We start from the raw sequence: 21,331 nt of genomic DNA on the forward strand, positions 1-21,331 counted from the left end.
CGTCGGAGGGATAACACCACGGTGCACAGCGGGCTTCACTTTAGTCTACTTAAACTTTAACAATAATGTCATTTACGAGTTAAACTACATTTCAGTACCTTTTAAAAAAACAGAATTGCTAACCAACAGGGGTTGGGTTGCATTAGAGTACAAACCACGATTTCCAAAATCCGCATTGTGTGTCATCTTTTTTTTTTATTTGTACACCCAATTTGGAATTATGGATTTAAATCATCACACAGCTGCAGAATATTTAGGAGTTCGTGTTACATCTTGGACATATACAGATATCAAAAAAGGATGCAATGGGATACACATAGAGTAAAAACACAAGTTTAATATACACAAATATTAAATGTCTAAACATACAGATGTATGCACATTTTCAGCAGTTCAATGCAAAACAGAAAAGATTCAAAATTATAGTAGACATTTACTGCCAACTCTAAGATGCATTTTTTTAAACCTGCTTAATACGACTAGTCAGATTGTATATGGTTATGTTCAAAACCACATAATCGTTTTCTCCACATTATAGTGAGATTCTGAGGAAATACAGGATTTGTATTTTACTACAATATGATTACACCATTTTCCCAAAAATCTTAATCTGCCAACCAGGCCAATACACAGAGGTTAAGAAACATCACAGCAATCCATTGAAAGACAAACAAAAACAATGTACTCTATGTGTATATTTGCAAATTAGTAGGTTATCTTAGAAAAAGTTACATTCTACTTAACCTTTCCCTAAAATTTCAAGAAAACAGAAACTGCAAATATAAAGTCATCACAGATTCACAATATATTACACATCTGTATTTGTATAATATACAATCCTGATACTATGATAGATGATTTAAGGAATCTAAAACTTTGTCATTTAGAATATCTCTATCACTCATATACACCCGATAGTGAATAGGAGTTTTGGCTTTTTGAAGGAATCCTCTGCACACGTGTCTAATGGAGTAAAATAACAACAATGCACACCTTTCGCAACCATTTTTAAAATCCAATCTTTTAAATATTGTAACAATGGCATGTCTTTGTTATTAGATATTATTATATATTATACAGCAGAGAAAAATAGTCAACATATAGGAGAGATTACATGTTTAAGATTGAGTCAAAATGTATCTATGACACTTTGAATTCATCCCAATATTAAAAAATAATTTTAGATGCAGCCATCAATTTGTCAAATTACTACATTTGAGCAATGCATTAATTTTGCCCCCATTTGTTATAGAGAGATTTAAAGAAAAATACAAACAGCTGGCCATATCTATAGTAACATAATCATTTTCATTAAAAAGGATTATTTCAGCATCTATGTGAAATAACATGATTAGAAACCATTCATTTACATTTGATTGTCATTACAAAATATCTATAAATCAAATTCATCTATAAGGTATAAAAGCAGAACACACACATTTCTAAAAAATACCATCACAAAGAAATCTGAGAATGTCGTATATCATTTCTGGCAAGGCCTTTGAACAGTATGAGACGCCAGTTCACATTATACTTAACTGTGTACATGTTTTGATATATGGCTACATGCCATGCCAAAGTCTACAGTTTAAAAGTACAGCAGGTAAACACAATATCATTGACACCTTTACAATGTATCGCAGTCTAATTCAATAGCCCTGCAATTAATGCTGCCTTTATAAAGCTTATAATGTTCAATTTATGTTTGGATTGTGTCAGAGAGGCATTGATTGAAGCTTATGATCATTTCTGAAAATATGGCTGTAAAATGACCATAGACTTGAATTAATACTTCTGTAACAAAGTGCAGTGTCATTATATTTTTCAACAACAACTGAACGCTACAAGCATCACAAAGGTTTAATTATTTTGCAGGGTTATTATATTTCTATCAGCTGGTGCTCATGAAATCGTGTTCATCACTCATGTATATTGGCCATTATGTATTTACATCAGACAATTTTTGTCTACTGAATGAAAAAGATTAAAGGTAAATATCAATTTGAATTTGAGTCGGTTATTGTCCCCTCGCCATGCACCTGCCACATAATGTCTGTACTGCTTCAACTTCGTGAGATAAGCTAACATCAAGTTGATTTCAGCGTAACTGAACAAAAACAAACATTTATGCTGCAGCGTGACAAAAGTCCTGTGTGTGAAAATATCTGAATAAAATTCAAATTCAAGCTCTCGCTCTAAGTTTTAACAAAGTGTTAAAGAGGCAAACATTGGTGTCTCACAAATCATAGCAGTCCATTTCGCTCCATTCTGATTTTCAGTCATCCATCTTATCGTCCAAGGATTTTGATAACATCTTCTCCTCGATTCATCCAATTTGTTTTAGAACATTGAAACATTGAGAACCTAAAGACACACGAAAAAACAATCCCATTAAGAGGAAAACAATGTATAGGATTTAGAAAGAACCAGCACAGTGCTTTTATAGACATTTCAATGGAAGTTTGATGCTTTTTGCTATTGTTGCAAACGAAATCCATTGTAAATGCTGTAAATCCTATCGATGCCATCCTATATGATGGAGAAAGCTACAAATGTTTCAGAGCCAACAAAAAAGCATTGCTTAAAGGAAGCAGCAGGTGAGTATTTGATACTCCAATTTGTAATACCAAAATGTATGGATAACATATTATATTCCTTATTATTTTTAAATGGTGATTCATTATCATAAAAAAAGTTACCTCAAGAAAACAGGCCTACAAATCATGAGCAATCTTGACCACTCACATTTACCTATTACATAAATCAGATAAGGAAAAGGCATTGTAAGAAGTTAATAATCCTTACCGAATCATCCATGATGGAAGATGGATCAAAGTAGTCCGGTTTCAGTTCAGTTCTTTCTCTGCGATTCTTTGATGCTGGCTGAAAAATAAAAACTCAGTCAGAACTATGCTCCACAAAATGTAAAAAAAAAGATCCTACATCAACTGTGGCAATCAAATCTGACAATTATGCTGATGTGTAAATTCTAATATTTGGCACCACAGGAAAGCAACAACACTTTTTTTTATTTAGAAGAAACTAAAGCATAACTGGGTCATACAGACAGTTAAAATGTGGTTGAGGAGCTCGTAACATTTACTGTAAGTTCTTGACCATGAACTGCTTCAAGGCACTTTCTCCATTTGTGGTCCCAGGAATGCACATGACCAGTGGCTATAGTGTGGCTATAAATGGCTATAATCAACAATATATCAATTGACAATGTGAAACACTGACAATGTGAAATGGGTCGCTCAAAGTGATGAAATACAGATAATCGTCACCTGAATCTGCAGCTCCTCTCGGCTTAACGGAGCTTTACAGTGAACTTTCGGCACACATGTTTAGCTGACCGGCCCATAAGTTTACTATTATGTTTCACTTTCACAGCTCTCAAAAAATTGTTTTCAGCTGTTTTGAGAGAGAGCGTTCTAAAAACAAACCTTACACTAGCTGTTCACCACCATACACAGTTAGTGGAAAAAGTGGATAATTTAGCAGCGACACAGTCAGATATTTCACTCAGTAGTCGGTAGAGACCACAAAAAGTGCTAAAATCACAGTGAATGTTGGACTTGCATTCACTGTGTGGACAAATACACGGCTCCAAATGAATGATGATGTTGCTCCGTGACAGCTGTATGTGTAAATGAGCAGTTGTTTGCTAAGTTCACTATATCAAAAGGTTAAAACTTAAATGCCGATGATATGTCAGTAATGTGTTCACATCATGTTTCTTCTGGCCCTAATAAGCATAGAAATTATTGCAGTGTTTAATTACCAAATCAATGTCCATTGTGTCAAAATCCATGCCCTCATTGATGTCCTCCAAGCGGCCCTCTGATGACATCATCACATCCTCCACTATTGGCTCCTCATCGTCCTCCATGAGTCCTGAGCCTCGACGACTGAGGAGTACACATAGAAACAGTTACGTTTACCAGGTTTCCTCCACATTCAAACCTATCTAATGTACACTGAAGAGGAGTGGTTCCTTACATTGCTTGCTGCATGTGGTTCCTCATCTTGGCATAGTGCATGCTTACTCGCTCTTGCTGCTGACGGGCCTCAGCTTGTTGTCTCTGTGTCAACATCCAAGTAACCTGGGTACTGTGGGTACAGTGTTCAGTATTAAACGTGACTTCATAATGAGCTGTAAACAGCAGCAAAATGTAATTTTCATTTCAAGGTGAGGGTTGGGAGAGAAAGATTTCCGTACTTGTAATCAATGGCAGTCTGGTGGTGATGGTGCGGCTGCTGCTGGAGAGGCACAGGCTGATGGGGAAGCTGCTCTGTTGGCATGGTGAACGCGGCAGTGTAGCTGTCCTCTGGCCTCATCTTCTTTGGATCCCTCAGTACAGTAGAGGTGAGGTGGGGCGAGTGCATCATCACTGGCGTCTGCACGTTCTGCTCACGGTTCATCCAAATGGCATCACTACTGCTGCAGCTGTTCTCTTCTGCTATAGAAGAAAATGTATTATTAAAGAAATTATTAAAAAAGAAATTATAAAATGACAGAACTCCTTGTATTTTCAGAAGAGGTTCTTAGGAGGTTAATGTTGCCTACTGACTGACACACATTGTTGAAATATATGTGAACAAAAGAACAGTATTCCCAGCTTTTGACTGTGAATTTGCCATCTAGATACTTAAACAGCAAACAGTTAATACTATTATTAAAAGGGGGCACATACTTTTTTTTTCTTTTTAAAGTACGTTTGGTGCAGATTATCTCATGCTGCATGTCAATTCATAAAGAACAAAAAATAAATCTTTGCTCAAAATTTGCTCACCTTCAGGTAATTTCCTTTTGCTAGCAATGGCTGGCTTGGATTTCTTACTCCTGGTGGACCCTCGACTGCTGATCCCACTAATGACAGACATGGTGTCATCGTCCCCTCCCACCTGCAAGGAGTTCCTGTAGGAGATGAGGGGCAGCCAGCAGTCCTCTCGCTGCAGGGCCATCTGAACCGTCATGAATCGCTCCAGGTACACGTGTCTGTGGAAGTGTCAGAATACAAAGTTAGGATCTTCAGAGTTCCTCTTCAGCTCCATGCTCGACACAGACTCAAACCATGACACGTGTCTTGCAGCTCAAACTTACACTGTTCTCTTGTCCTGACGAATCAGTTTGCTGGAAAACTCGCTCAGGATATCCAAAAAGGCTAGATTGAGTGGTGGACTACCCTGTCCTTGGGGACTAGGCTCCTTAAAAGCAAACTCAATCCCATCCCTAAAATACAGAGGGAAATAATGATTTGCCTTGCTCATTGAAACACAGATGTCACTGTAAGATCTGAGTTGCATGCAAAGCCGTAAACCACAAGGTCTCGGGTCAGAACTGTAACTTACTTATGTAACATGGCAATAGCCTCCCTGGTCTTCAACTGATCCAAGCCAAAAGTCAATGAGAAGCGTCGTGCAAGCTCTTTTATGCCACAGAAGGCTGACGTTGAGCGGTCGACATTAAAGCCAAGTTCAGACAACATCTCATTGAATAACTACAAAAGAAAACAAAAGAAATAGACTTTTTTCCACATTTGGTTTCAGGTGGTTTCACAGACTTAGATGTCTAAATCCTAGACTAAATGCAATGTGTTCTGCTATAACTTAAGCCAGATGTATCCTAATATTTCTTTAAATTATAAACAAGTTTAATAACGACCACCATTTTCCTGTTTCCGTGGCACACTGGAGCAAGCTTGTGTAAAAGTGATGCCTCATATATTAACATGAAAGTCTGTGAATGTTTTAGATTTTGTTTACAATACTCTGGCAGATTTGCTTGCATCTACAAATATATATATAAAAAACAGGCAAAGAATCTTACCATTTGCAGGCTCAAGACGAGTGTCTTTGCACATTGCACTTTGTCGATTTGTCTTGTTTTACTCAACGTTTCCTTGATGATATCTCCGTAGTCATTGTAAAACTAAGAAGAAAGAGAGGGAATACTGGTATTAAGAAGAGCAGGGTGGGAGGAATTTATTTTAAGTGATTTAAAAAAGGGGTTTAAACATACCCTCATATACTGTTTAAATATATCTGCTCCGGTGTTCATTTCCACCACATTGTAAATGATTAATTTACAATAGGCAGCTAAAAGGTTTCTTCGCTTGTGCAGAGCCTCAATTTTACTAGCTTCATCATCTTGCTGTCCGTCTGGAAAATACAAAATAATGCAAATATATAAAAAAACAAAACTATTTATCATTAGAAGTCCATGCCCCCTTACTTTTCAAATGTTAGTGTGGTTGGTTGACACAACGGTGACTGACTCTGACCTGTGCTGTTGGTGTCATCATCCTGATCAATGAACACATGATCCAGAATGAAGTTGAGCAGCTCTGCCTGCAAAGAGGAGTCTGGTGTATAGACCAGAGGCTCCAGTTGTTCCCGGCCTGAAGACATAATTTGGTGACTGAAGATCAATAGCAGATCACATAGTATGGTGAAGGCCTGGAATAAACACAGCACTTCAGCATTTATGAACATTTTCAGTGGTACTGAACAATGGCCATGTAAAAATTCACCAATAAAAGAACAGTCCTATCAGCATAACCCCACCTGTTCTTTAACTGCGTTGTTGATGCTGTTTAAGTAACGCTGACACATTAAGCAGAAAGCTCTCATTTGCTTTCTCAAGGTCACCATATCACCCTAAAAGGAGCAAATGTTCAGTTAGACGGTCCCACAAGTGGACAAAATACAAGCCAAGTATTGACAGATCGATATGAATAAAAATAATAGTTCAGTAGTCAGTTAAAGTTAAAAACAGTACATCAGTATCATAGTTTAAACCAGCTACACTTGATGGAAGCTGGTGTGCAGGTTTAATACTTACTGAAACATTCTGCGGTCAATTAGTGCCAAAATCAGTCTTTGAGAATATTAATAGTTTCTTTATACATTTTGTTAGAATGACATGAAGATGTGTAAAGGTACAGTACTTTAAAACTACCTAGTGTCGGCCATGTTGGGAATACCACTTGGCATATACAATCAAAATCTTTGACCTCTTTTAAGAGGTCTGTGGTAATCATTATGTAGTTAAATGGCTATTAGCTGCCCATTAGAAGATAAACTACTTGCAAACAGACTGTGATGCTGTAACAATGTATCTTTTTGAGAAATGTATGCATAGAGATGTGTTGTTTCTTACAGTGATATCCTTTTTACACCTTTCCTTGTATACTTATTTTGCCAAGTATAGCAAAAAATGTGTCATAGACCGATATGTAAATACCTTTAATGAACTGCCATCTGAAACCTTCGCTAGATGCCACAGGATGATGTAATGTGTGCACTGCATTGAGTGAATCACAATCTGGGGTAGAGGAGGCAAGCAGATCAAATGAGCCGTACTATTCCAGACCGTGCATTTACATGAACTTAAGAAACCAGGTTACGCACGTAATCAGAACACATTTATACGCATTATAGTGACCTAATTGAAGACTGCTGATAAATGCAACAGGTCAGTTATCATAATTCTCCCGAACTTCAACCTTAGTCCATGTTTTTATTGACTGCATTAGTTACAGAAGAAGCCGCACCCTCACAGCAAGAATGTGTGTGAATTTCACAAAAAGTTGATGTTCCATGGTGGAGAGAGATGAACTTATTTAGACTCCTAGAGGCTACTTGAGAAAGACTTGAGAAAGAAGTTATTTACAAAGTTGACGAAGACTATGCTATTACCTGCTCAGGCATGTCCCCGTTCTGCAGACCTGTGTTAAGTAGCCTGTAGTTGCTGGTGAAGAGATCCCACTTAGAGAGGTCATGTGCACTGGAAGCAAAAAGAAAGCAAATGATAAATACTTCATAATAACATTCATGCAAATGTCATTATTCTTACCTCATAAAAGTAAAAAAGAAATTCAACTTTAATGCTAGAAATGCTATTACTCTCTCTGAACAAAAAACAATGAATTGAAACCACAATGAATGAATGTGAACTGCTTTACTTGTGGAAAGCGCTGATCTTCTTGAGTGTAGATAGAACCTGGTAGGCATCATCTTCATCTGGTTCTTCACCCTGAAAGACAAGAGATCAAACCTGTCATATCCTGGATATTCAACTTAGCCTCTCCAAATGTGAACATGTTTTCAAACATTCCACTCAAAGAAAAATCCTGCAGCACCCACCTCTTGCAGGAAGTCCTCCAGGAGTCGATTGAACTTGTCTACAAGCTCATCGAGAAGCTGAGAGCGAGCGATGTCCACCCGGTTGAATATGGTGAACTCTTCGTTGCAGAGGGAGTGGTAGGTGGTAGAGCAGACCTCCAGGACCTCAGTGTCTGTGTGCTTATCCTGGACCTCCCAGATTTGCCGCAACAAGGCATCCAAATGCTTAATGAGAACATGAAAGCACAAAACATCGTTTAACTGACAATGCTTGCAATCTACAAGTTGCATAATAAAGAACAAATGTAAAAATTGACAAACCTTTTCTAACCGGCCTGTTGTGTAGATGTCAAGATCAAAGTACTTTGGTATTTGTAGCAAATTGGTCACCTTATCAATATCAACGCAGTACTGTGACGAGAAAAGAGAAAGCCTTTAGGTTGAACGGTTACAAATCAAACCTGTGGTCAACTCAGACTTCTGTTGACTGTAGTGCAGAACACAAGTAATCACCTTTGCCAATAACAGAGGCAACGCAACTGCAAACATCTCTGTGATCCGTGTCCGATCATCCAGCTGTGTTTTTTTCTCTTTTGCAGTCAGGACCTTATTCATGCACAAAACCCAACAATGTTAATAACACAAAATAATTTAAGAAACAAGGCTTTTCTATGTGAGCATGAGGGCCAGACACTCACCCTTTTTCCTGTGCCTCTGCCGACTGGAGGGTGGCATTCACAAGCCTGTCGGATGGCACAGATCATCAACTCAACCAGAGCCGTCTCCTGGCGATCAGTCAGTGCTAAAGATTGCAGACGCAGACAATTACTTCACAATGTAATTTTTAAAAACTAACTAGTACCAAGAAAAGAAAAAAAGGAAGAGAAGAGAAGGAAAAAATTGAATGACATATTTTCAGAATGATTCCCTTTCCTCATACTGGAGCTGAAAATCTGAGCCAATATTTTTGTCTTAAAGAGTGGATCTTTACCCTCCTCTCCTGGTATGGGCTCATCCAGCAGCAGGCTGATCATAGTCTCCCAGTCCTTCAGCAGCTCTGACCCACAATCCCACAAGCTATCCACCAAGTAGGCCCCATGTTCATGGAGCTGTAAAACATCAAATGGTTAAATGGTATTAGATCAAATTCAAACATAATGAAACAAGGTAGATTTATTGCATACTATCAGTTTAATAAGAATAACTGGAATGATTGTATCTCATCCAAAACTAAAATAAGATCTTAACACTCAAAACGAGATCAACAGATTTGTTAAGATGGACATTTTTATTACAATGAGGTTAACATTTGGAAGTAAGAGACAAAGGCCTGGTTACCTCGCTCTCCAAGAAGAAGAAGACAGTAGTCTTGATAAGACTGCCATTGAGGCTCTGCCTGCCCCTCCTGGGTAATCCCTCCTCCTCAGGACCTCGATGGCTAAAGAGCCTTCAAACAGCACAATAAAAAAAGAGGCTGTTAAAAATGTCTGGTAAAGGTACATGGTGGGGCTAAGGATCATTTGCCTTTAAAGACCAGGAGTCACAAATAAACAGATTTGGGGATATCAAAGGATATCCCCATTAAAGTAGCTGTTTTCATGCTTCTTGATAGTAGAGCTACAAGTTATATGTACATTCCACATGTATTTTTCAATATTATTTCTATAAGTATGTATTATTTATATGCTCTGTTGAATGGGTTGTTTTATGGATTCAACATAACATTGTTATAATTCACTATTGTTACTACTTTAATATATCTAATGTAATCACACACTGGTAATTTGGCAGGTACATCAATTCTTTGCACGTCTGCTTTTGCTGTGAAATTAGATAACCTTTTGAATCCAATGTAAGCTAAGGTGAATAGTAGCTTACTCTAAACCAGCTTCTTCTACAACATTTCTGAAACTCATGTAATGTGACTCACTTAACATAAAGGTGTTGATGATAACCACTTCCATTAACAGTTCAGTTGTTTTAAAAGTTTCAAAAGACACAACAAAATACTTACTTCTTAAACAGAAATTCTCCTGCTGAAACAGCGATGGGTCGATGTGCTGAGTACACCAGATGATACACACTCTCACAGTCCTCTGCTGTCAGGACCTCATCACTACTCCTTTTAGATGAAATGCAAACATTCTTTGTTATAAAAAGGCCAGTTTAATCAATTGAAGATAAACTTTTAGATGTATACTTAAAGGCAAATGTGAAAAATAGTTTGTTTAAACATTCTCAAAGAGGCTTTTAAGATTAGAGAACACATATGAATATTGAATCTAACAAAAATATGGTCATATTCTCCTCATTTAAGTCTGAGTAACATCAGCTATAAACAGAAATGATGACTGAGCACTAATGGATAATGGTATTGTCTCAGAGTTGAGCAAAAATACTGCAATATAAAATCCCAATCTGTAGTGAGATTTTTATTTAATGACTTTAATGAGTATTTAGAATCACATTAAATGACTTCATAAAACAAGAACAAAAGAAGAATAATTGTAGTCAAGAAGAGGGAAAGTTACTCACTGCAAGACAAGTGTCAGAAGTTTAATGGCTTGTACTGCAACATCATATTCCTTGTCCAGAGTCATAGACACAATGCGGTCCTGTCAACGAGAGTAGGTTTGTGTTTCAGATACAGTTCCTTAGCTAGACAATCTCTGTAATATAAGCTGTCATCGGTATACTGAAGTGAAAATTCTGTCATTACTCTTTAGTTATCGGCATATGAAGACACTCCAGTGAAACGTCTGTAAATGTATAACACATTTCAATGATGCTGAAATTATTATGCAATTGCTGGCTCACCTTGAAGCGACTTGTGAAGAGCTCCAGTCGTGCGCCAAGCTCTCTGCTGTAGAACAGCCCTTGTAGGGCATTCAGACACTTCAGTCGCACCTCACCTTGCTGGAGTCACAGCAGAAATACATAAAATATCTACCATATTTGAATTTAGGCGTTACTTTGCCTTTACCCTAAAGCTGTTAATATTATGCACCCCCTTTAGAAAAAATATAATGATCTTCGTCAATAAGAGTATTTTTTTTTTCATTCCTTTGCCACAGCCAAAACAATTAATCAGATTTTGATACAAAAATAACAAGGACTCCATAACATTTAGTCCTCCAACAGTCTTATGCTGATGTGGATGAACTTCCCTTCATGATTTAGATCGTTTAAAGAGCATATGTCATAATCTTACCCTAAAAACAGGAACCTTTTGTGATATATCACACTACAAAATTCACAGCAAAAATCTCCAAGCAAAGATGACTACATAATCTGTAATTGTGAAATTATTAATCAATAGGATTGGTTAGTTTGATTTACAATGAGGTTAGAAGTTGGTCTAAATTTGGACAATTTATTTTTGTCACTTACTTTATCAGCTTTTCTTAACTTTAAGTTAATTTGTAGTTTGGACAAAAAACAGTGTCTGTCTGTTAGCTCACCTTGTCATGCATTGTCCAGCCCACATACTTCAGGTAGCTGTCATTGAGGAAGGCGTCACTGTACAACTTCATCCACACTCCAATCTCCTCAATACAAATAGCTCGGATTTCAGCAATGGCATCCCTGGCAAAAAAAGAAGAAGAATTAATTCAATTTAGTCATTATTATTATGCAACATGCCTTTGTGTCAAAAGCATTGTTCAGACTAAACTAAAATCACATGGACTCAAAATTGGTGTTGATATTATTTTCACACTAGAGGGCGCCAAAAAGCCAACAATGAACATTGAAAGGTCCCTGCTGGAAATCTAACAGTCAGCGTACAGTGTGTAAGTAAATCAAGGATTCACATACCGATATCTGTGAACAAACACTCCTTTGAAAATTGCATTCATCATGTTTTCAATTTCATCTTGATTTTCTTGAAGCTGAAAGATAGACAGAGAGTGATATTTTTTAAATGATTTGCATGAAAACAGCAAAGACAAAAGACCCTGGTTCCACCCTCAAACACACAAAAGTATGACATTTAAGAGGTTTTGCTGGAAGAGCTCTGTTAGAAGTCATTTTAGCTACGATAAGGGGGAGGTTGGCATTACACTATATTTTTCTTAATTTCAACAAATATGTCTTGCTTTTAGAAATCAGCAGCTTTGGCAGCATCGGTATAGTCGTATTAAAAGGAACAACTACTGAAAGATATAAGTTGATAAAAAACCCAATATGATGATATGGTAAACTGAATAATATTGCATTAGTGTGTCTTAGTTATATATTTCATTATGGCTACAGCTGGAGTGTAGGACTTTTCAGTATAAATTAACGTTTCCTAGATTCAAGCCTCTGCCTCCCTTGGAGCCAAAAGTTCGGTATTGCAGGTTTAATTGTACTATTAAAAGTCCAACAATTCAGATCAAGGCATTATTATTTCAGGTCAAATGTGAAATTCTTTATGCCCTGTGGAGTAAAGCAGACTCTACATGACAGGTCTAGAAAATCTAAATACATGAAAATTGGTAAATGCCCCAATTTCTCCTAAATCACTCGTACATGCCACATATGAAACTAATCTGTTTGTACAAGTGGTTCTTGCATGAGGCCCGCCATAAATTTAGATTAGAGTAGACTCTTGTGATGATTTATTGTCATGTAGCATATTGCAAAGTGCATATAAATAGATAGTTAAATCAATTTACATAATTAACAACAAACAAGAATAAAATGTGCACTGTGAATGAATGCAGCTATGATATGTCATTATTTTATCTATGAATGTACATCAATATGAGTTTACAGTTAATTATAATTCCACCTCTGCATTGAGGTTGATTTAAAGCATTTTGCCGCTAACACTCGTCGTCTTCTTGCTTCTTTACAGTATATTTTGTTTGTAAGCCCACTGCCGCTTCTGAGAATACTGCAACAAACAGCACATTGAGCATAAACGCCTCTGTGTGTGCCCAGATTTTGCACGCCATCTGGGGAGTTTCGTGCCACGGTACCTCGCAAACAAGGCTTTACTGTTACAGCGTTTTGGAGTGATAGTCAAAGTGAAGTTGCAAGTGTTAGACAATTTCTATTTCTTCTCACCTCTTTACGCTTCTGTAACAGCAGCTCCAGCCTATCATTGGCCCTTTTTGCAACAACCTTGTTCCTCTCTGACTCGTACTGTCTCTGCGTGTTGTCCATGTTGATGCTTAGGTTGAGAGCAACATTCACCAAGGCCGTCATCAACTTCATGGCTGAAGGAAAAAAAAAACAAATTCAGAAACAGGTCTGGAGGAATAACAGCTTCTGCACAATTACAGCGTGAGTGCGCAGACAGGCCTCGAGCAGAAATGCAGAAACGCGCAGATGGAAACTGACCTGCTAGTGTGCTTGTATGTCTAAAGGCCCTGACCTGTGAGTCAGACAGGCCGGTGAGCAGCGAGATGACTGTGTCCATCATATACTCGTCGTAGATGATGCTGTACTGACACTGACGAACCAGAACTGCAATGAAGTCACCGAAGCTGATCCGGAATTTCTTCCACTGTGGTCCTGACATAGTTAATGGATAGTCACCGCTGTCCTGTTTGATGACATCAGAGAGATGATTAGATTCAGGGGATTCACATTGGTTTCATACTGTTCACTTCCCTTAATGTCTGCCACATGCTTATATCTGATAACTTCCACAGATTTATTCTCTAGTTTATTAGGTTAAGTAACTGAATGTAAAAACACAGCCTGCATCACCTCATCAAACTCCTCTGTCATTTTTCGGATGATTTCGGAGTTCTGCATATGTCTGAACATCTCGCCACTCACAGCACCTGTGGGAAGGATCACACAATGGCGGTCAAGTTCAGCATTTTCATTTGCTTTCAGGCACCTGACCTGCTGCGTATTTATACAGATGTCAGATATTCACCTTTACAGCCGGAGCACTGAATGAAGAAGTTGATTAAGTCCAGGAGAGCATGGTCCCTGTCATGTTTGTATGCCTCAATCCAGTCATCAACAACGGACTAGAAAAAAAAAACATGACCATGACAAATACAACTTTCAAATTTCGCTGGATGTTCAGGTAGACGAAAACAAACCGCCCAATACAATTTGATCCTAAAAAATGAAACCCACAGCTACCACACCAGGGAGACATAATCTCTTCACCACAGTAGTGTGTACCCACCTGTGTGGCACTCTTCCCAATTTTAACCACTTCGAACAGGGTCATGTTCTCCTTCCCGTTCTCCTGATAATGGCCATTCACCCTGCCAACACCGGGGGTCCTTCCTGCTGCCCCACCTTTGGCCTTGTCCCCGAGCGCCTTCTTCCCTTTCTTGGCTGCCTGTAGGGGAGAAAGGTTTTAAAAGGAAAATGAAAGTGTGTTATTGTGTTGAGCATCATAACTCTGAGAACAGTGCGCATGCATTTAAAACGTGTGTGTAGACTAAACAGCTGATCAGGTAACTGGGAAATTAAAAAGCTGTCACAGTGTGGGACTAACTCACATTACAGACATTTCATGTAGACAGTGATGTGGTATTAACTTATTTTCTGATCAAACACAGCTGTTGAGTACCATCCCACTGTTTCTACTCTGTTTAAGTCCTGTGATGTACTGGGAACCACTCCAAGTTATTTCATGGCCTTCCACTCAATTCATGTTGCGATTGGCTCAAGCCTCCCTGTGAGCCTAGTTACACATGGACAGATATGGAAAATGAATTAATGAAGATCAAAGCTTTGATAAACATACCATGCCCTTTCCTGTCTTTGCATGTTTGCCATCAGGATCCTCAAAGTCAGTATCAGAAGACAGCTGAGATTCTGCCTCTCTGTGCACAACAAATGAAGTCATTAGAAACATAAGAAAGAATTCAAAAATAACATTTAAGTTCATAAGGGAACATGACAGTGTACATGAATGGATACAATCAAACAAACACAAAAGAAACATTCAAATACATGATAATACACGTCTATGATGCTGTGCTTACGGAGCAAATTGAAACTCTGTGTGCAAATCCTGCGCTGCTATCATTTCTTTAACATTTTCTGGATCTGCTGAAGTGGGTGCGTCTACTGCTCTGGACCCCAAGCAAGAAGGTTTCAGCACCTGGAAACAAGACAAATGAGAGATGTTTGTTGATGAATGAGGACATTGACACTTGCTGCAATAACTCACTCACAGATCACAGTATATATCTTATATAGATGTCAGGTTCTACACCACATGTAATACTGAAGACCAGGGATGAAGAGAACATTTTTGTTTATATTGTCAGAGAGAATATAAGATTTCCCCGCTGCAGGACTAATAAAGGATTATCTTATCTTATATTGTGTTTCAGTCTGGCAGTGCACCACTCAAACACATTGGTGACATGAAACAGCAGTCTAGCTACTAAGGAAAAAATGTGTGACTGATTTTCCTCCATTCATACAATAGATTGTGAAATTTTGCTCATCTACTGACTGTTTTTTTCACAAAAAAGCAAGCTGGAGGCAGCCCTACTTTAATCACACATCTTGTTCAGAGCTCTCCTCAATACCCAAGCTTTTGTTTAAGCCTTAATGGTGCTGCTTCCCTCAGTCATGATGATGATTGGTGTAACATTTTTCCAGCCATTCATTGAATAAAAGTGCCAAATGTGTTGTAGTTAATACATCACATACATGAGGATTGTATGCATGTTTAATTTTGTATGCCAGTTAACTTATTTTCATATTATTTTAAATTACTGTCTGGGTTTATTGACCGCTCAGATTTTGTTAATAGCCAATTCTAATCAAGCACAAAAATACACGAGGACTGAGTAAAATGTGTGGGAGTATTTGCAGTTGAGCAGTGAAATTGTATTTAATGCTCAAAACCATGCCGATTTTTTTCTTTGTCTTGATAAGTGAAATGATACGTAATGGACAGAGGATATTCAAAGGGTGATTTTGTTTAGTGTTTAACTTGGTAGCCACACTGACAGGCATGTAATATGTCCCCTTCTGTTAGACCCTTAATCGACCTCTTGACATAGGTAGCTGGTATTCTAAAAGGCAAAAACTGGTCATTTACCATTTGCCAAGAACCATTGCTAAATCTGAAACTGAGTTCCTGCGGAGCCAAAGGAGTGAATGACAGCATGCATGTTGCAGACATGATTAATATTTTTCTGGGCCCAACACAGTATTATTTTAAACCACACCACTAACCCTGATGCATGTGTGTGTGTGTGTGTGTTCCAAATTAGGAAAATGTGATTAAGTTGAAGTGTTTCAGTTGAACTCTGCACTTGCCATACATGAATAGGCCTGGAAACCATGTAAAAAAAAAAAATGTCATGTGCTGACACCGTCCTACAGCCACGACTGGAAGAGCTGGGTGTTTCTCCTTAAATACATACAGGAGAAACACCCAGCTCCTCCAGTCGTGGCTGTAGGACGGTGTGACGTGTTTTGTAGTGCGAGGGAGAAATAAATAAGTTCGTTTGTGAACCAGATATAATTATTGTTTTGTAAGTTGGTGAGATTGATCAGGACAACCAACATAAGGTAGGAAGATACCGGTGCTTTCTCAGAACGGTATCGAAACATCGCTGCAGATGTCGTCAGAGAAGGGAAACCTGTGGGGGCGTGTCTACACGACACAAGTGAAACAGGCAATCCCGGAATTGTGTTTTACTTGATCTGACATAATGAGAGGTCTGACTTGGTTTTCCAAGCACCCCAAAAAGGGGAAATGCGTACTTGGTTTGATCCCATCAATTGGACGTGCGTTACTTTCTTTAGACCACAAATGTAGCTCATCAGTGTGTACACCAGGCTGTTGTGCTAGTGGACGGTCATAGGACTACGTTAAGAAGCAAAGTGATCCCAAAACAATCTCGCCACACGTAGTTGTTTACTTCTGAACTACAAACGCAACTACAGATGTTTCTGAAGCTGGTGGTTCCTCTCCTTTCCTCTCTCCTCTCTCTTCCTGACGTGCCGTCCGAGCAGCTCTCGGCTAACGCAGAGCTAACCTTAAACACATCTGATGTCAGCCGACACATCACCTAGCTAGCTAGCGTTAGACCCTCTCATCGGACACTTCGTCCGTATCGAGCCACTGCCTTTAGGATTAGGATTCACTTTAGGACTTGTGATACATCGTCACCATTAGATGACCGTTTGCTCTGCTAGCATAGCCGTTAGCTGTAGCGAGCAGACGGGACCACCGACACCACGCAACACCCGTGGGACTCCTCGGCATTAATAACAACAACAACAACGCTACTTTTACTTTATTCTGATAGAGTTTTATTCCCATGTCAATGCTCCTGAAGTGCCTGGTCAGCTAGCCAGCACAGCAGCATCAATGACAAACTCCCTGGACGTCGACGTTAGCCATCCGCCATTTTACAACTTCACGTTACTTACCTCGTTTCAAACCGGAGCCGGACACAAACCAAAGGATCCAAACGTTGCGGACTTTGCAAAGAGGGCGCTATCGTTATTGTCCTGCACAAACTGTCATTTCCCAAAACTCATAAATAATAGTTTTATTTGTTAGCTGGCATTAAGAGGCTCCTTGGTGGCTAGCATAGCAAGGTACACTTTGTATTTTCGATTTTATGCATGTAGCCCACACACACCACCTGTCGGCGGCTCCGTGAACTGCCGGTAAGAGGCCACATCATAGCAGCGCTCTGACTCGAGCTTCGGACTCTCTACCTACCGTGTGACTACGGCTGGACCAGCTGTTTGACTCACTGTTGGAAAGCATCCACTACAAGCAGCAACATCCACGTCTGATATGACTCTGCATTACTCTGTTAGTGGAGAGGCAGGGTAAAAAGATGTGTGGGTTTCAAAATAACATGTATAAACATGTTCAATTCTCAGGAATTAAAATAATCAGGTGGTTAACTTTGAGTTGTGTGACAGGAGGAATAAATATTCTCAAAACATTTCCAAACCATCACCCCTTCACCACCCAAGAGATCAAAGTCACTAGTTTTGACCTCCTCTGTCTATTACATGTAGTGTTAAAGAGCAAGCTGTCCTCATGTTTTATCCATTTTTGTAGGTTACTTCTATGAAGTAGGCCAATGTAATAAGTAGAAGAAATACCACAAAGCAAACAAAAGTAGGTGACCAATATTGGTATATGTAATTTACATAAAGAAAACTTGGTTCAATTTGATAATGTGGGTACATTTTTGATCATGATGAACAAATGCCCTTCAACTACATGACCCCCTCAAAAAAAAAGACATGCATGTCGTGTAGCGTGTAGAGTGAAACAATTTAGTTAACCATGTGATGCAAACACATCAACAAAAGCTTCCAATCGTATTTTTGCTTTGTACAACACAAGTGTTATTATTGTTTTTTTAACCCCAAATCCCCCTGAAGGCCTTAAGGCAATGCACATGATTATTCCATCATATAACCTTATATTTTGGTTGCTTAGTTCAAGGTATCATGAGTGCCCTCACACTGGATTGAACTCCGTAGACTGTCCACCAGACCAGAACACTACTATTAATACAACTTTTAACTATGTTCATTTTGGTATTTTGAATATATTAACACTGATATAAATTCATATGATATAAATATTATTCTTACTTATATCAATACTGCTGTTAGACTTGAAGATGGACAGTTCTTCAAAATTCAAACTTTGTTTAGTTGTATATTCCTAAAATTGAGTTTAACCAAATGACAAAACCGAATTGTTACTGGAACTCTGGACAAAACATAATTGATCTGCCAAGTGTAATAAGCTTTCCTTGCTGGATATGTCTATTTGAGAGGGGATTCACATAGTAAAAGGAACTGAGAGTCAATTGGGGCCCAAACCTATGGCCCCGTGGCCCCCTAGTGGATTAATCCGATTTTACAGCTCTGAAATGGTTTGCTCTTTCTTGATTCAAAACCTGCTTGTTCAAAAGTTGTACAAAGTGAAAACAGTAAATAAGGAAAAATCTCTTCACACCATTGACAGCTTTGACATTTTATTGTTCCATTAATCATGTCTTACAGGTTTTGTAAGCAGTACCAACTTTAAAATCCACCAAACTGTTAGTAATTATGCCTAATTCTATAATCCATATCATATCTCTTTCTTTTACATCAGAGTGTTTGTATACAGGATGATCCATTCAAAGCCATATCTTCATAAGGGAGTGGAAGATGTGATGGAAACAGCTGTGATGTAGTGCAGTGTCACACATAAAAAGCTCAAGTCACACATGAAAAGCAAAGAAAAGTCTAAACATCTGGCAGGCCACACTTGTATAGGGGTTTGATTTCCTGCCGGCGAGGTTTCATCTACATGAACTCGTTGAGGAAGCTATGGACCGTCCCTTCAGGTGTCTCCTCCAAAGGCTGGCCCAGACAACAGGCAGGCACCACGAGAAGATCAGGATCCTTGATCTCGACTTCAACCTCTGTGATGCTGTTAGGAAATGATACAAACATGATTCATTTTATCCTGCGCAGCAAACAGATACTAGAAAGGCGCATACATATACCTGGAGTGCTATTTTCCCAAGGATTTAAAAACATTTTACCAACCTGACCATGAATGATGTGGACTCATGGTAGTACATCGTGCACACAGGCAAACATCCCATGGTTACAGACATGGAGTAGTGGCCTGAAAAAGAGAAAGACAGAAAACAATCATTTCAATATTAACTGTCACATAACAAGGCACATATTCTTGTTATTTAACATAATATTTTGTAGCATTTCTCTCACCTTTCATGTCTGGCATTGATCCTGTCCATACGTTGGTTTTTAATCCCTCCCCTTCAATGGATGCACTCCCAGTGTTCACTGTACCCAAGAACGTTGCATCGTCGGGGATATCCAGAGGGTGCTGAGTGCATTGCAATGTTTTTTTCTCGCAGCTCTGGTTTTTGCTGTCAATCTCATAGAATATCCCCTACAGGATATGGATACAGATTCAGATGTCAAGGCGCAAAAACAGCATCAAGTGATCTGTGAATTCTTTTTTTTGTGAAGAAAGAAATCCCCTACCTCATCGAAAAACATCAGCAGATCCAAACCCATGGACGTGTTGGTGGGGTGGCTCTCGTTTGATCTGAACCGAAGCTTCTTGCCCATTGAATCATAAGTGAATGCACCGAATGCTTTCACGTCACCCTTCAGTGATAACTGCAGTTTCAAAGAACAACATGCATTCAGAGACAAAGAGTTCAATGCTAGATTTGTAAAATGTTATAAAAAAAAGTAGAAGAAATACAAATTGTCTTGAAAGAAACATTTAAAAAACTCACCACACTCATGAATCCTGTCATATTGGGTGCATCTGAAATACAACAGTGTCAGTTAGATGAGCATCAAGCATGCTGATAACAAAATATAACACATTGGACACATTTTGAAATAATATAACAATGGACTTTAGTTTAGTAGTGACGCAAATAGGAAATGTTTTGATCTTGAAAGCTACCTAACACACACAGATAACTCAAAATCAAATTGCAGTAAGAACCAAAATGATGGAACTACAAATTCTTACGACAAGGCTGATGATGCTGATCTGCACGGGTGCTGGCAGTCAGGCACATGAAGACGACGAGCGCAATAGCTGCATACATTTTTCTGGTAAAGAGGGAGTCACAAAATACAGGTCGAGATGGCAAAAGAACTCTAAGTGCATCTACCTTTCAGTGAAATTTCTGCTGCTTTTATAGGGATAAAGTCAAATGAAGTCAATAAGTATTACGTAAAAGAACCCAGGACTTCAAACATCAAGCTGTCCAAACAAATTAAACCCAGTTGGGGGTGACCCAATACAACAACTACCAAGACTATCTTTTTCGTTTGTGATTTTGCAGCTGTCCTCAGATGTTTTGGTGCATTGCTTATCTCTGGCCCTTTCGGTCAAACAGGGACAATTATGGAGGTTATAGGCTCGTGGAGCAAAATAGTCTTTATATAACGTTAAGTAGCCTTGTTAAATTATATGATTTGTGTTAATAGCTTCCGATTTACAATGATGATAAGGTCAAAAGTACTGTAGACCTGTATGCTGTACATTATGTGTCAACAGTCACCTATCTGCACACAGATTCACACACGAGGCGGCCACCCACCCATCAGGATCTAAAGTAACATTGAATTCACACAGTGATGGGAGACATTTTGGGGTTCAGTATCTAGCCCAGGGATACTTTGACATGTGGACTGGAGGAATGAAATGCTGATCTTCTTATTAGAGTATGACCCGCCTAACCTC

At 38.7% G+C, this 21,331-nt stretch overlaps 2 protein-coding genes across 3 annotated transcripts; both read right to left on the reverse strand.

Annotated features, from left to right (window-relative positions):
* Positions 1 to 311: 311 nt before the first annotated feature.
* stag2a (stromal antigen 2a) lies at positions 312 to 17,676 on the reverse strand. 2 transcript variants are annotated; one of them, XM_054625141.1, is made up of 34 exons: positions 17,494 to 17,676; positions 15,078 to 15,196; positions 14,837 to 14,915; positions 14,267 to 14,425; positions 14,006 to 14,102; positions 13,831 to 13,907; positions 13,459 to 13,663; positions 13,183 to 13,334; positions 11,947 to 12,020; positions 11,592 to 11,715; positions 10,948 to 11,046; positions 10,666 to 10,745; positions 10,145 to 10,252; positions 9,469 to 9,577; positions 9,122 to 9,239; positions 8,829 to 8,932; positions 8,644 to 8,736; positions 8,452 to 8,541; positions 8,152 to 8,355; positions 7,971 to 8,041; positions 7,705 to 7,792; positions 7,250 to 7,330; positions 6,571 to 6,663; positions 6,288 to 6,462; positions 6,026 to 6,165; positions 5,834 to 5,935; positions 5,356 to 5,504; positions 5,108 to 5,236; positions 4,797 to 5,002; positions 4,223 to 4,460; positions 4,003 to 4,113; positions 3,785 to 3,911; positions 2,806 to 2,883; positions 312 to 2,364 (listed from the first exon to the last, which is right to left on the reverse strand). In XM_054625141.1, exons 2-34 carry the CDS (start codon positions 15,119 to 15,121, stop codon positions 2,341 to 2,343), a joined length of 3,828 nt encoding a protein of 1,275 aa, XP_054481116.1. In that variant the 5' UTR covers positions 15,122 to 15,196; positions 17,494 to 17,676; the 3' UTR covers positions 312 to 2,340. The 2 variants fall into 2 exon arrangements, with proteins under 2 accessions (XP_054481116.1, XP_054481114.1); XM_054625139.1 differs by having other exon boundaries at positions 4,223 to 4,463.
* A 1,385-nt stretch (positions 17,677 to 19,061) lies between these two features.
* Positions 19,062 to 20,751, reverse strand: epd (ependymin). The gene is made up of 6 exons (XM_054625142.1): positions 20,612 to 20,751; positions 20,367 to 20,398; positions 20,107 to 20,244; positions 19,825 to 20,011; positions 19,639 to 19,720; positions 19,062 to 19,519 (listed from the first exon to the last, which is right to left on the reverse strand). Exons 1-6 carry the CDS (start codon positions 20,688 to 20,690, stop codon positions 19,393 to 19,395), a joined length of 645 nt encoding a protein of 214 aa, XP_054481117.1. The 5' UTR covers positions 20,691 to 20,751; the 3' UTR covers positions 19,062 to 19,392.
* Between the last annotated feature and the right edge of the window lie 580 nt (positions 20,752 to 21,331).

Source organism: Anoplopoma fimbria, chromosome 24, assembly GCF_027596085.1.
Source record: "Anoplopoma fimbria isolate UVic2021 breed Golden Eagle Sablefish chromosome 24, Afim_UVic_2022, whole genome shotgun sequence".
Lineage (NCBI taxonomy): Eukaryota > Metazoa > Chordata > Actinopteri > Perciformes > Anoplopomatidae > Anoplopoma > Anoplopoma fimbria.